At 37.9% G+C, this 14728-nt stretch overlaps 1 protein-coding gene across 2 annotated transcripts in view; it reads right to left on the minus strand.

The window, feature by feature from the left end:
- si:dkey-192l18.9 (F-box/LRR-repeat protein 7) overlaps positions 1 to 13821 on the minus strand; it is a 28175-nt gene extending 14354 nt beyond the window's left edge. Inside the window, exons 1-2 of one of the 2 annotated variants that reach the window (XM_026238228.1) lie at positions 13629 to 13821; positions 7253 to 7342 (exon numbers count right to left, since the gene is read on the minus strand). In XM_026238228.1, the coding sequence (XP_026094013.1) occupies positions 7253 to 7342; positions 13629 to 13665 (127 nt within the window). In that variant the 5' untranslated portion in view covers positions 13666 to 13821. The remainder of the gene's footprint in view (positions 1 to 7252; positions 7343 to 13628) is intronic. The other variant, XM_026238229.1, reaches the window with a different exon arrangement.
- Between the last annotated feature and the right edge of the window lie 907 nt (positions 13822 to 14728).

Below are 14728 nucleotides of genomic sequence, written 5' to 3' on the forward strand. Positions count from 1 at the left end.
GACTGTTCGTAATCTAGAAGTTTACAAACAGCTGTTAATAACAGGAGCCCATGACGGAGAGAAAGTTAGGGATGATGATGATGATAATAGATTCAAAAGTTGTCAAGGCAAACTCCATGTTGGACTACAGAGGAAATGTTCAGTTCTGTACAGTATGTTTACATAGTACATTAAAGTATTTAAAAAGAAAACCTCAATGCAACTCTTTGAAAGAGGTAGAAAAAAAAGAAAAGTGGCACAGCAAAGTGGGTTAATAATCCCCTGTGCTAACAGCTCTGGTCTCATGGTTTGTTATTCGTCCTTGAACAATCTGTAGAGAAGCCACATCTCAAACACACGGGGAGCCAAAGTAAACTGTCCGGGGACAACCATTCCTCGCCAGGCCTGAACTTATAGTGTGTGTTTTGAACCACATCCCAAACGAGGAATGTGAGCATTTGAACTACTTTAGCTAAGCACCTCATGAAATTCTCTCTCATGTCGACCATTAATAAAGAGCTAAATTTAGCTATTCAAAAGGTGAGAAATCTATAGGTGTTGAATTTATCTTGAAAAACAGAGACAGGAGACTCCTTTTAAGATGGCAAAGCAATCCCTAAAGCAGTCCCAATTTGAGATGTTTCATTGAGCATTATCTTCAGTGGGCTCAAAGAGTTTTTATTAGTGTCATAGTGTCATTTAAATAAACTCTCAAATATCCCCTGATGTTCAGATGAGCGAGGGTGGTCTATGTCCTGTTCCTCTTTCCAGCTGAACGACGGGATGCCTCACACATTGTGGAAAACAGGTGAAGGCTGCAGGTGTTCAGAATGTGTTCACTACCAAACTTTAACAGTCTTGAGAAACACTAAGTTTTTCAAAATCAACAAGTACTTTTGTACTTAATACCTAAGAGGAACATCATCCTTCTTATATTTGAAAAGGTCCAACAAATATGGACCTTGAGGCCTGAATTATATGAGTGATGGAAGGATGGTTGGCACAAGACATTCCCAGCATTTTAATGGTTTGGTTTGGGCATTTTATGGTTTGGTTCGAGACTTTCCCACACTTTGGACAGCCAGTCAGTGTTCAATCTTAAACAGAGAAGAAAGTTTTCAAGCTAAAAGCACGAGATGTTCTCTGTTAAACTCCGATGGGCATTATTTTCCATTTTTAGACATGAAAATGTACTTGTTGTAATTGCATTAAATTAAATATATACTTATCCTTTTGAAAATGAATTATTTGCTGGTTTCAGAAGTGGCAATAATTGTGTATATATGCTCGCATTCAATAAATGAGCAGTCACAAAAGTGTTAAGACTAGTTGCTATTCCTATGTGAAATGTGTCTCCAATATATATAATAAAATAAAAAATACTAAATTATCCACTGACCGAAAATTTGCCAAGAGATGATAAAGAGAAGAGAAAGCCTTTTATTTGCTTCCATCTCTTTCTTAGATTTAATTGAAGTTTAGATTACCATTTTTACATTGCAGTTCTTAAAAATTTAGGGTAAGTTGCTCCATTTTATTTACTTAAATAATTATGTCCACATAATCCCTACTTTATTTAAATTCAAAAATTTTTCATGTTTGATTTTTTGGTTTGTTTGTGTGAGTGTTGATTTTAGACCATGTACTACCATGGGATCTTGTTTAAATATAATGCAATCATAGGATGTATTTTTTTATGTTTGTAGTAGAACCCAGAAAAGCGAGTTCTTTTACTAAAATTACCACACCCAAAAATATGGTGAACTGCCTCCACAACACACACATACAGTATGTGGTTTCCCACAGTGTAAGAGCTGGACGTTCACAATGCCAAGGCTTTGCCAGTCGTCCAGGCATTATGTGTGTTTGGGCCATATTCATACTTGGAGAAAGCACACATCTCCTGACTCACAGTATGAAATATCCTGACATTTCAGACACACTCACATGTGTTTGTTATCCTTTGGGAAGCGCCATCCCACACAAGTGGATTTCATCCTTTCCTAAAGGCATAAATATAGAGGGATTCGAGGGCTTTACATTGTGTGTGAATGTTTGTGCATATACACACTTCTGAATATTGTTCACAAAAACAAATCACTCTGACTGACCTTCATCTGGATGTAAACTTTTTAACAGAAAAAATATGTACATGTTTTCCAGAAGGCAAAATAAGTTCAATTTACCCAGACCAAATAAAAAAAAAGTTTTCACCCCCAGCTCTTAATGCATCACGTTTTCTTCTGAAGCATCAGTGAATGTTAGAAACTTCTGTAGTTATAGTAATAGTTGTGCAATAGTCCCTCAATAGTTGTCAGTGTGAAAAGATGAATCTCAAAAGCATAGAGTCATTGCTGGAAAGGGTTAAAATACACAAAAGACACTTGAAAACCAAAGAATTAGTGGGAGCTGAAGGATTTTTCTGAAGAACTGCAGCAGTTGAACGGTTTAGGACAAACAAGGGACTCATCAACAACAAAAAACACAGCCGTGGATCATCCAGGTATACAGTATTGAAAACCAAGTGTTTGTCAACTTTTAAACGGAGTAATTTTTTAAATGTAACTGTTATATCATATTCAGCTCTATACTACATAAGAAAACAACATGCATTTTGTACGATCCCTCTTACTTTGGTTAAATGAACATTTTGCAGTTCCTGAAACTGATGTTTTCTACCACAACTGTCCACCCTAAAATGACTTTCTTATTCAAATGACGTAGTGTTGCGACACATCAGAAGAGGTTATATCCATTTGCAACTTTACTGAGAGTACTCAGACAATACAGGGTCAAATATCGGCAAGGCAGGACAATAAAGATCAGGCAGAGACAGTAGTTAACCGGGTAAGAGATCAGGGCAGGTAGCTAACAATCAGAGTCTAACAGAACAATCCAAGTCAGGGCAGGCGGAGAACAATCACAGAAACAAAAAACACTCCAGGGTCAGAATATAAGAAGCAAACCATGGGTATAACACTCGGAAATGATATCCAGGGCAAATCGAGACTTCACAAAGAGTCTGTGTAATGATGTGACTTATATGTGAGTCAGTAAATGAGGTGCAGGTGTAGTTGTGTAATCAGGGCTGCGTTCAGCCCTGACAAAACGTTGCACAACGTTTTTTAAACAGAAACGGTGATGCGTTGAACACACTGTTCTGATGACGCAAGAGTTGAAACTATGGCAGCTTAGAAGGCCATTCTTTGTGTTCTTCGTGAAGAATTTTCGGAGCCATCTTTTTAGCCTCACATACTGACTTTATTTGTAGTTCATACGGTTTTAATTCCCTGTATTTTCTTTCTCATTTTTAGGAAAAACACTAAATTACCATTGTTTATTTCTATACCAAATGTCATACACTTGCAATGAAGCTAAAAATATAAACAACTACTTCATTATGTTGATATCCTATATTTTTACAATAAAACCTACGACAAACATGTCTTCTAATATCCTCAGTTATTGCATATACCAGCCTGCAACGAACACATTTGCACATTATTTTCCTTGAAGCCATTGTGCGAGTTCACTTTAATACCGCGTGTTTTATATACATGTTGCTGCTGATTGGACTGCAGTCCTGACACACCCACCAAACGCATCTCAAACCCCGTTCAACACGGAAACCGTAGCAAAACGTTGCGCACCGTTTTGAACTTGAACATGCCCCAGGTGTTGTGGCGTAATCAGTCCCAGGTATGAGGGATGATGGGAAATGGAGTCTGAATTAGAGATTGCTAATATTCAGGGGACAGTTCCCTGTGGTGGTGCGGAGGAGGCGGTACAGAGCCTCCTCTGTAACACATACAGTACCTTGTCGAAGGTCATTCCACTCAGTAAAACCCTTCCTTTTACAATTCAATCAAAGTCCCACCCTTTATTATCCCTTTGAATATTCTGTTTCACTTGTGAAAACTTCACATTATAAAAACTAATGCTGTTTTATGTTGACTTTAAACAGCAGCTAGATCCTTAGTAACTAGCTTAGTTTCCTCACTGGCTCCCGATCACATGCAAAGGTCAGTGCCGTGTGCTTAACATTTCAACTTTTTTATGTGTTCACATTATTCCTTTGTTAAGTTTAGGGGGCAAGAGTTTCCAATGATTTCACACATCTTAAACATCTAAGCATAGCTCTTAGTATTGACTTTAACCTCATTTTAATTTCACTCATGTTTTGACCAACCTTCACTGAACCACACAAACTGGCTGCTTTACATGCACACTATGCCGCCCTCATTAACATCCGACGTTGCTTAGCAAAATGTTTTAATGATATTCATTGTTCCACCTGTCTGAGCCAAGAAACTATGGAATACTATGACTACAACCATAATCACGGGTCACACTCTATTAGCACCTGGCTCACTCTTATTCACACACACACACACACACACACACACACCAGATGCCCCATTTTGGGGACAATATGGAGCTGGACCCAACCCCCTGGTGTAAAGCCTGAGAAGAATGGGTACAACAGTGAATAAAAAGCAGTGCCAACCTGGAAAACAGCTTTCCATGTGCCCAACCACATACTGACTCTAAAACTAAATGTCAGATTTAAATATGCATCTCAACGCAGTATAACGCTAAGTTAAAACGAACGGATTCATGGGAATTCATGGTAAGTTTAAACATCTTGATGATGTATTGCAAAAACATAATGTAATCTACTTTGCTTTTAAATGTTTGAGCTATTTATTTTAACTAGCTACTAACATGTCAACAGTTTAACTAACTTTAACTACCTACAAACATGCCAAGAATTGAACTACTGTCAGTAGTAACTAGCTATAAACATGAATAACTAACTTTATAAATTTGCTGCCAGTTAAACTTTAATCTTTATAAATGACATTTGAATAATTTAACGAACTATAAATATGATAAAGGTTTAATTAATTTCAATAGCTGAAAACATTACAAATGTTAAACTTCAATAGTTATATAAAAAAGTAGACAGTTTAATTAACTTTAGCTATGAACAGGAAGACAGTTCAACTAACTTTAATTAGCTATAAATGTCAACAGTTGAACTAATTTATCTTGTTATAAAAATGCTGACAGTTCAATTAACATTAGCTATAAACAAGAAGAGAGTTTGACTAACTTTAAATACTTATAAACATGTCAAGAGTTTGTAAACGTGTTGTAATTGTAGCTAGCTGTAAAAACAGACTGTTTAACTATCATTAGACTATAGACATAAAGGCAGTATAACTAATTTTCACTGACCATCAATTTGTTGGCAGCTGCGTTTTAATCCTAATAAACTGACATTTGAATAATTTTCATTATCTATAAACATGTCAACAGTTTAACTAACTTAACTAGCCATAAACTTGTTGATAGTTGAACTTTAGCCATAAACATGTTAGCAGTTTAAAGAAACATTCCACTATTTTTAAAAATAGGCTCATTTTCCAACTCCTCTAGAGTTAAACAGTAGAGTTTTACCATTTTTTAATCCATTCATCTGATCTCTGGGTCTGGTGGTAGCACTTTTAGCTTAGCTTAGCATAGATCATTGAATCTGATTAGACCGTTAGCATCTCGCTCAAAAATGACCAAAGAGTTTCTATATTTTTCCTATTTAAAACTTGGCTCTTCTGCAGTTACATCGTGTACTAAGACCAATCGAAAAAATTAAAAGTTGTGATTTTCTAAGCTGATATGGTTAGGAACTATACTCTCATTCTGGCGTAATAATCAAATTCTTGTTCCGTCAGTTTTAGTACACAGTGTAACTACAGAAGAGTCAAGTTTTAAATAGGAAAAATATAGAAACTCTTTGGTCATTTTTGAGCGAGATGCTAACGGTCTTATCAGATTCAATGATCTATGCTAAGCTAAGCTAAGCTAAAAGTGCTACAACTAGACCCAGAGATCAGCTGAATGGATTTGAAAACAGTAAAACTAAACTGTTTAACCCTAGGGGAGATGGAAAATGACCTTATTTTCAAAAAAAAAAGAAAAATAAAGTGGATTGTTCTTTTAACTAACTTAACTAGATATAAAAAATATGCTGACAGTTTAATCAACTTTAGCTTTAAACAAGTAAACCACTTCAAAAATTATTACTGGCTATATAATATTGTTTACAGTTGAGCTAACATGTCAAAAGTTTAACTTAACTAGTTTTTTAGTTTAATTAACTTTAACTATAAACTTATTGACAGTTCAACTAACTTAATAAGCTATAAAAAGATAAACCATTTAAATAATTTCACTAGCTATAAACATGTTGACAGTAACAGTATCTTGCTCACTATGACAGTAGTAGACATGCAAGTGAATACAGATCATAGACAAAGAGGGTTTATGCTAATATACACTATAGCGACCCTTGTGTATTTGCATTGCATTATCATTTAGTCATTTTGCAATGCAGTGGCATGTGAAATCAAGCTTGAGCAGTAAGAAACACATGTGTGTAGAGTATTATATAGCATTATATAGTTCAGACAAAAACAAATACACTGCATAAAGTTTTGGTCAACACACGTAGGCAGTCGGCGACGAGGTGAATGTTGAGATCAGTTCTCAGCACCCAGCAGATAGAGATCCCACGCCAAATACACAGTCAAAATATTTACAAGCTTTCTGCAGGCATGATTCACGCTAATGAAACTTAAAAGGCTATGGAACCAATAAATGAATGGGTTTGTTTAAACATGCACTGATAAATATAACAACACGGGTCAAATGGTTAGCCGTAATGGAAAGGAACGGCGTAATCGCTAGTTCTATCAGGTTACAAAACAACTCTGGAGTGATCTTATATGAGGAATATATCTGCTGGGGAGGTCATGTGGTACATGATAATATATGATGCATAAGCCAAGCCAAACTCATGTAGGGATTAACAGATTTACTGTCTTTTTTATTAGCTGTTTTTACAGTACAGCACGGGGATGGAAAGGGTGCAGTCCACACCACTGTAATGTAAAAACATCTCGATGATGTTTTCCCGATTTCAAGAGACCCTCTAAGAAAAACAGCCACACACACACACACACTGCGTTCCTGCAGCTAATATCCAGATATTAACCTGCTCTAGGGGTTTTTCCAATCCGCTCGCTCTCAAGACAAACGGCCCACATGTTAACTCCAAATGCCAAGTTTGTTTTCAATTTCCAGGTTATCCTACGAGCACATAAGTTTGCTACAAAATGTTAAGCATTTCATATGAGAGGGGGAAAAAAGGGAAGAGCGAATGTGACTTTTAGCAGACATTTTGGCTCATAATGAAGACCAGATGGTTTACCTTCACTGGTAGCCACATTCTTGGGAGATTTGGTGGGCGTGTGATCGGTGCTGGAGCTCACATCGGAGGAGATACTGGAGCTAGCCTTGCCTGGGACAGAGGGGAAGAAGGAAATAACGTTTGTTTTTCAGATCATACTTTGCATGCATTCACAGTCTATATACAGTCGTCTCCATCGCCCAGCTGTGCAGATTCACAGAAGGCTGGGGTGCAACGGTTCCCACTCGAAGTCAATATTATAACAAACATATGCAATAAATGCACAATTGGACATTTTGGCCCAATCACTCATTCACTTGCTGAACAATTTCTGAAAGCAAGGAAACTCCTCTTGCTCTTAATCCAAAACAAGGTCTGAGGTTTCTATGATTAAAGATTTGGAGAGGAACTCATTACTCAGTGCTCATCAGGAACGCACTGAAGCTGAGCAAAACCCTTCGGTTTACGTCTTCCTGCCAAGACAATATCCTCGACTGGAACAATAGATGGAAGAAATGACTTTAGTATCTCCAACACTGGCAGAGGCTGCAGTTTCTTTATGATCCTCCAAGACAGATTTATCTGTCATACATTAGGACATATTTGGCCACTGTGCAAGACGGCGAGCGGAGACCAATCGTGACGGCTTGTTACTTGTATTTGATGATGGTTTATTTAAGAGGTTGAATAAGTTTGATACTTTCACATTAGTTCACATTTGTGGATTTTAAAGTTGGGTTGTTGTTGTATAAAAAAAAAGTGTGGTCATTCACAGCCTGGAACGGAGAACCAGACATAAATCAAACACACTACCACCACCCTTTAGATTATGGTTCCCCAATCGCAGGGAGAAGCCAGTGTTAAGCGCCTGACTTTTATTTTTATTGCATGAATTTCCATGTTGGTTGATGCGAGTGCTTGATGGGTATTGGTCTATCTGTGCTACGTGCACGTATTAAAAATTTGCTCTAGTGCCTTGAGTTTGTTATTTACAACAGAAAACTAACATTAATTTAGTCTCGATCGGATTGATCAGCAGAAGTTATTAATCCACCAAGAGCGTGATGTCATTAGCTCCTGTAATGTTTGGCCAAAGTGTTTCAAACAATGGATGTGGGACTCATGACTAGCTAGTATTATGGTGGTTAAGCAGCGAGTTTTTCATGGAAAGTGCACTCCAGCTTGGCCTTTCTTGCAATTGTGTAATGTGATAAATTTCAGACTCATTTTGAGTTGACAAGATGAAACAAAACATTACAAAGTTGAGGTCCATGGAAAAGGCCTTGCTTTCTGTAGAAGAAGATTAATTTGGCACTTCTTCCTCTGTCAGGTCATAAAGTTGAACCACAAGCAGCTCTATGCGAGAGCACAGCTTCGTCCCACAAACACTGTTCGCTCTGTAAATAAGTTAGCTTTCTTCTAGCTCTTAACACACATCCATACAGGAGTAAACACACAGAAACACTCTTTTCACATGTATAAAGAGGTCATGGAGTTGCTGCAAATCGCCTTTACACACCCAAAATGTTGCCAACAAATGTCCGCCCTGGAAAGCAGTTGTGTGAAGCTGTTTCAAACAAGCTGTCAGATTAGCACTGATGCATTGAATGACTGGATGAACTCTTATCGCCTCGCTGCACTGAACACACTGTAAGCAGAGCCGTGACGTGCTGCAGTCACATCAGTGAGACACAACATCTGCTTCAGCTCCTATAGTGGGCAGAATGGGACTCATCCGTCAAGTGGACCCCATGTGCTTTGCACGCCTTGAATTACGACCAGATACCGACTCTGTTATTATGATGTTGCTAGGCAAAGCTTTCACAAAGCTTAAAAGTCTTCCGCTTAAACAGAATGGATGATGAAACGGTATTACTTTGTTGCTAAAAGAGACGGAGCAGCGTTCTTACTCAGAATCGAGAGCTAAAACCACAGATATTTGCTTTGGTGCTGTTTCACAGGCCATTTTCTCAACTCAGTACTGAAAAATGATGTATACAAATGTGGCCTGAAATGAATAAAGGATGATTTGAGGGTGACAGTATAGACTACGGTAAAATGGAGAGGTCAGCTCTCAGCTGTTTATTGTGGCATACACACACTTTCTTGAAAATGGGCATTCACAAGACGGGTCATTCTCTAAATCAGTGGTTCCCAACCTTTTTCAACTCGCGGCCCACACAACCAAACACATATGTTTGCGCGGCCCACTTCAAAAAAATTAACTGACCCCGCTATTGTTGGGTTAATAACTTAGTAGTCAGAAGCTAGATTTTAAACTATATTTATTGAATAAACTAGGGCTGTGCGATATGGACAAAAAAATTGATTAATTGATTAATTTTGCAATTGTGCTTTTACAGTCATAAATGCATTCAGGATTAATTTGAAACATATTTCCAAAAGAAAACCAATCAGAGCTTTATCAAAAAGTTGTAACATCTCTAGAACAGACATAAGTCAAAATTATCACTATAGTGAAGATGTAAAAAAATGTATAGACTTGTGGCAAAATAAAAAAATAAAAAAAAATCCTGTATACAGGGACTTTTTTTTCTTTTTTGCCATGCATTGTTCATAGAGCTCATTAATTGTAGCGGTGCCTCAGGTGTTTGCAGTGTGTATACAGTATGTGTATGCGGTCAGCAGTGAGAGCGCATAAATATGCGAAAGCACATTAAAATAATGCACGAGTGCGAATCTCTCTGTTCGCAGCAGATTTCCTTTGCTCTGTCACAAAACCAGTCGTGCTTGCTCAGAAACACGCTGCTTTGCGAGGAGAGAGTGTGCACACTTAAAACGTGTCTCCTCTCACTTTAACTGCATCCTGTTCACTAACAAATTCACTCTATGCTCATGTGTTAGACATGAATTATTTTCGCACGTTTTTATTTCTAGCCTTTTACCGCAGTGAGAACGCTCTGATCCGTCAACATTGGCTCAGAAAAAAGGCACATCACAGACAGTGTGTGAACCTGGAGTTAGGCATATGTGCACGCTCAAATCGTGATTTTAGGGCGTTTTCTTTTAATCGCACAGCCCTAGAATGGACTGGAATGAACAGAAAATAATTGGCGGCCCACCTGCAATAGGGGGTCCACTAGGGGGCCGCGGACCACAGGTTGAAAACCACTGCTCTAAATGTTGATTTTAGGACTTACAAATAGTTGGTGTTGAATTAAAGGGATTGTTCATCCAAAAATAAACCTGTTGAACACAAAAGAAGTTATTCTGAAGAATGTTCATAAACAAACAGCTGACGGTACCCATTGACTTCCATAGTATTTTTTTCCTTACTATGGAAGTCATTGGCTACCATCAACTTTTTGATTACCAACATTCTTCAGAATATCTTCTTTTTGCTCAGCAGAAGAAAGAAACATGCAGAGGTTTGGAACAACTTGAGGGTGAGCAAATGATAAAAGAATTTCCATTTTTGGGTGGACGATACATTTAAGCAATTTTGTTCCTCCAATAAAAGCTGATGGCAAGTTTTATTATATATAAAAAAAAAAACAATGCCTTGATTTTGTGACTTGTATCAGTAATGCCAGATTCTCACATAAAATAAATGTAAGATGGTTTCAAAACAATTTGAAAATAGATAAAAAAATAAATTGCAATTTTTTATATGCATATTAAGCATTATAACTGGTTTAAAGTAACCTTTAAATATATTGCATATATTATAGAGGTGTAGATGAACAGAGAATTGATTTGAGATATTCTTTGCTCTCAGACGGGCTGAACTTTGACTGAACTCTGACCTGCAAAAATGACAGCTGGAAAATCCAAAAGTCTGCACTTTCTACTTAACTAGGAAGAAAAGAGCTCTGCTTGACTCTGAAAATAAATCTGAATCATTAAGCTGTCAGTCGTTTGCCATCCCAAGCACAGCCATTTCCCATCACGTAAAGGGAGAAATGACAAAAGAGATTTCCTTCGAATTTTCACAAACGGTTCATCACTCATGGCCTGAGTGGCCAGTCCATAATCCATAAGTCATACAGAGCTCTTTCCTCCGTGATGGAAATTTCAAATAGTGCTAAGTATTCCAGATGCAGACTAAAAGAGACGGACTGTCCCAAGCACACATTCCCACATTTGCCTTGATTTATACCCATTCTCTGACAATTCAGGCTCTGCATTTATAACAGAAGATCTACCCACTGGCCACGCTTTTGTCTTCTCCAGATGTTCACTGATGGACTGGAGTGCTGTGGATTATTGTGATGCTTTTATCAGTTGTTTGGACTCTCATTCTGATGGCACCCATTCACTGCATTGCATCCACAAATGGAAAAGGTGCTGTTCTCAACAAGAGGTTGATTGAATTTATATTCAGCTTGAATTGGCATGTTCATGGTGAGGTTAAAGTTAGCTGTGAGACACAAAATCAGACTACACAGGTGGTCACAGGAGCGTTTGAGGCTACACTATCACTATCAGCTACACAATGATCTGTTTCGCCTGAACACTTGTGATCAAATCACCCAGAGCAGATGTTAGTGGCAGATGTGAACAAGGCCAGAGAGAGCTGACTGTGAGCAGTTTCACACACCCACGAGTGTCGAGTGTTACTCAGAACTGCATAAAGTACACACATCTGCACCATCATACGGAGCTCAGGACTGTTTGTAAAAATCAGCAGTTACTTCTGGGATCAGAACCGCACAAAAGCGTCTGTGCCGCTAGTGGGACCATATGAAGTTACACAGATGATTACTGTTACCAAACACGTTTCCCAAATATTCCACCTATTTCCCTTTTTTTTTATGATGGCTGACAAGCCAACTTATGGTGTATTGATAGATTGGAATTGATAAAACATATATTTCTCAATGTCTTACTCAACTCTTTTCATGTTCCTTGGTAAATAGAGCACAGTGTAGGAGTACATGCTCTATAGTCTCTTCTTCACTACAGGATATACTGTACATAATCCAGTTTGATGTTTCCCTATTGTGAACAATGAATGATTTACACCAGAATGTCCTGTTCAGAGTCATGTTATAATTACAGTATATCCTCTCTCACATATTATTGAGGCATACTCTCTTTACCAACTTGTTTTTGAATATTGTGTATTGTATAATTTGTAGCATTATGCTTGTTCTTAGCACAGGGATAATAATAAGGATAATAATAAGTAACTCTGTGTCTCCATGAAGAAGGAAGTCTCCGTGTGCTCCACACTTTATTAAAAAGACATCATATAAAACTCCTTTCCTGGAGATAATATGTACATTGTAGTCAAAGTTCATTGGACCATGTGAGAACCTGATGGAAACTGACTTCATGTCCACTAAAATCTGATGAAAATATATTGCCAAAATGGTTGAGAAAAGTAAAATCAGTTGTGTGACAATGCAGTCTAGAAAGAAATCCAATTTAGACTGTAATGCAGATGCTTAATTAGCTCTCCCAACAGCTCTTTCTTTAATTCATGTCATGTAAATTGCATATCGTGATGGTCATTAGAAGGCCTTTACTCCATCCTGATATTGGGATGTTTTTAGACTGTCATCTGTTTATTTTCATTTATTCTGTCATCATTACTGTGTAATTACTGGGACCAACGTTTCCTTTAATACCACCCATCAATGATTATAAAAGTTAATTACCTTAAAGACCTGTCATAATCCTACCCTATATGTAATTTCATTTTTAATAAACATAGCCAGCCCTTCACCATTACCTGTCTCTAGCCCTTCTAATACCTACAGTATAATTTTTTTTATCATAGAGTATGAAGTAAAAGAAGATGGCAATTTAAAATAAGAGCTAACCCTAACCCTAATTTGTTGAAAGAATAATGTTTTAGCTTCAAAAACTGTAAAAGTACTAAACAGGTTCATAATTAAACTGACTTAAGACAATTTTCAGAGGAAGAAACACCGTGTTGTGTCGCATCTGTCGCGGTTTATGTAGTGGGTGTGGTCTGTCGCTTTCCAGTGGTGGTGGGCGTGGTTTAATCTCGCTGGATGCAGATACATTAGCCAGGTAACCCCGCCCCCAAAAACACGAGAAAGAAAGCAGGCAAGCTCTTTCAATAACATGCTTCAGTGATTTGAGCTGTTTTACAGCCTCACACAGAGACAAGTGCGTGGATGGTTTCTGTGTTGACAGGTAGTAGAATATTGGATTTAAATCACTTATGTGTTTCAGTTTCATGAATTTAGCTGTGCTTTAATATGTACTATTTCTTTGTTATGTTTAACTTATATTAGATCCATTTTTTACAATAATGCGCATTCCCCCTCATCTTCAAAAAGTGCTTAATTTATTACAACTCTGTATCTTTATTTCTACAACCAAAAGTCCATGCCAGTTACTAAAAACCACCTTTTTTAATCTGACAGAAAGTGCCGTGTTTTAGTTGTTGGAGATCACGTACCTTCACTTCCACACTGTTTGCCATTGTTCGCACCCATCCTGAAGAACACATAGTCTCTCCTCACAGTCAGAATAACAAATCTAAACAGTCCGATGACACGAGCAAAGTCCCCGAGCAGAAGAAACTAGGCTTCGTTTGTTCAAGTCCTCTCAGAAGAGGAGAGACGAGCATCACTGGAGAAAAGCTGCGCGGATCTGGACTCTGAGCGAAGAGAGACTCGGTCACTGTGACTGGAGGAGGACGGGATGAGGGCTGGACCAGCTTTAAAGAGACCCTCCGTTTAAAATCACACACACCCTGCATGCAGCAGTCATAAAACTGTCCCTTCTGAAGCTTACAATGTCTCGGGTATAAGAAACAATATATACAGATAAAATAATGTATCAGACACCTACAGGTGCTGGTCATATAATTAGAATATCATAATATTATTTCACTAATTCCATTCAAAAAGTGAAACTGGTATACTATATTCACTCATATATTTCAAATGTTTCTTTTAATTTTGATGATTATAACGGACAACTAAGGAAAATCCCAAATTCAGTATCTCAGAAAATTAGAACATAACTTAAGACCAATACAAAGAAAGGATTTTTTAGAAATCTGGCAAACTGAAAAGTATGAAGATGTAAAGTATGAGCATGTACAGCACCCAATACTTAGTTGTGGCTCCTTTTGCCTGAATTACTGCAGCGATGCGGCGTGGCATGGAGTCGATCAGTCTGTGACACTGCTCAGGTGTTATGAGAGACCAGGTTACTCTTATAGTGGCCTTCAGCTCTTCTGCGTTCTTGGGTCTGGCATCTTCCTCATACCATGGTCCTTAAACCAGGTACTGGAAGCTTTGGCACTGTGTGCAGGTGCAGAGTCCTGTTGGAAAATGAAATCTGCATCTCCATAAAGTTGGTCAGCAGTAGGAAGCATGAAGTGCTCTAAAACTTCCTGGTATACGGTTGTGTTGACCTTTGACCTCAGAAAACACAGAGGACCAACTCTGGCAGATGACATGGCACCCCAAACCATCACTGACTGTGGAAACTTTACACAAGACCTCAAGCAACGAGGATTGTGTGCCTCTCCTCTCTTCCTCCAGACTC

Source organism: Carassius auratus, chromosome 49 (assembly GCF_003368295.1).
Source record: "Carassius auratus strain Wakin chromosome 49, ASM336829v1, whole genome shotgun sequence".
Lineage (NCBI taxonomy): Eukaryota > Metazoa > Chordata > Actinopteri > Cypriniformes > Cyprinidae > Carassius > Carassius auratus.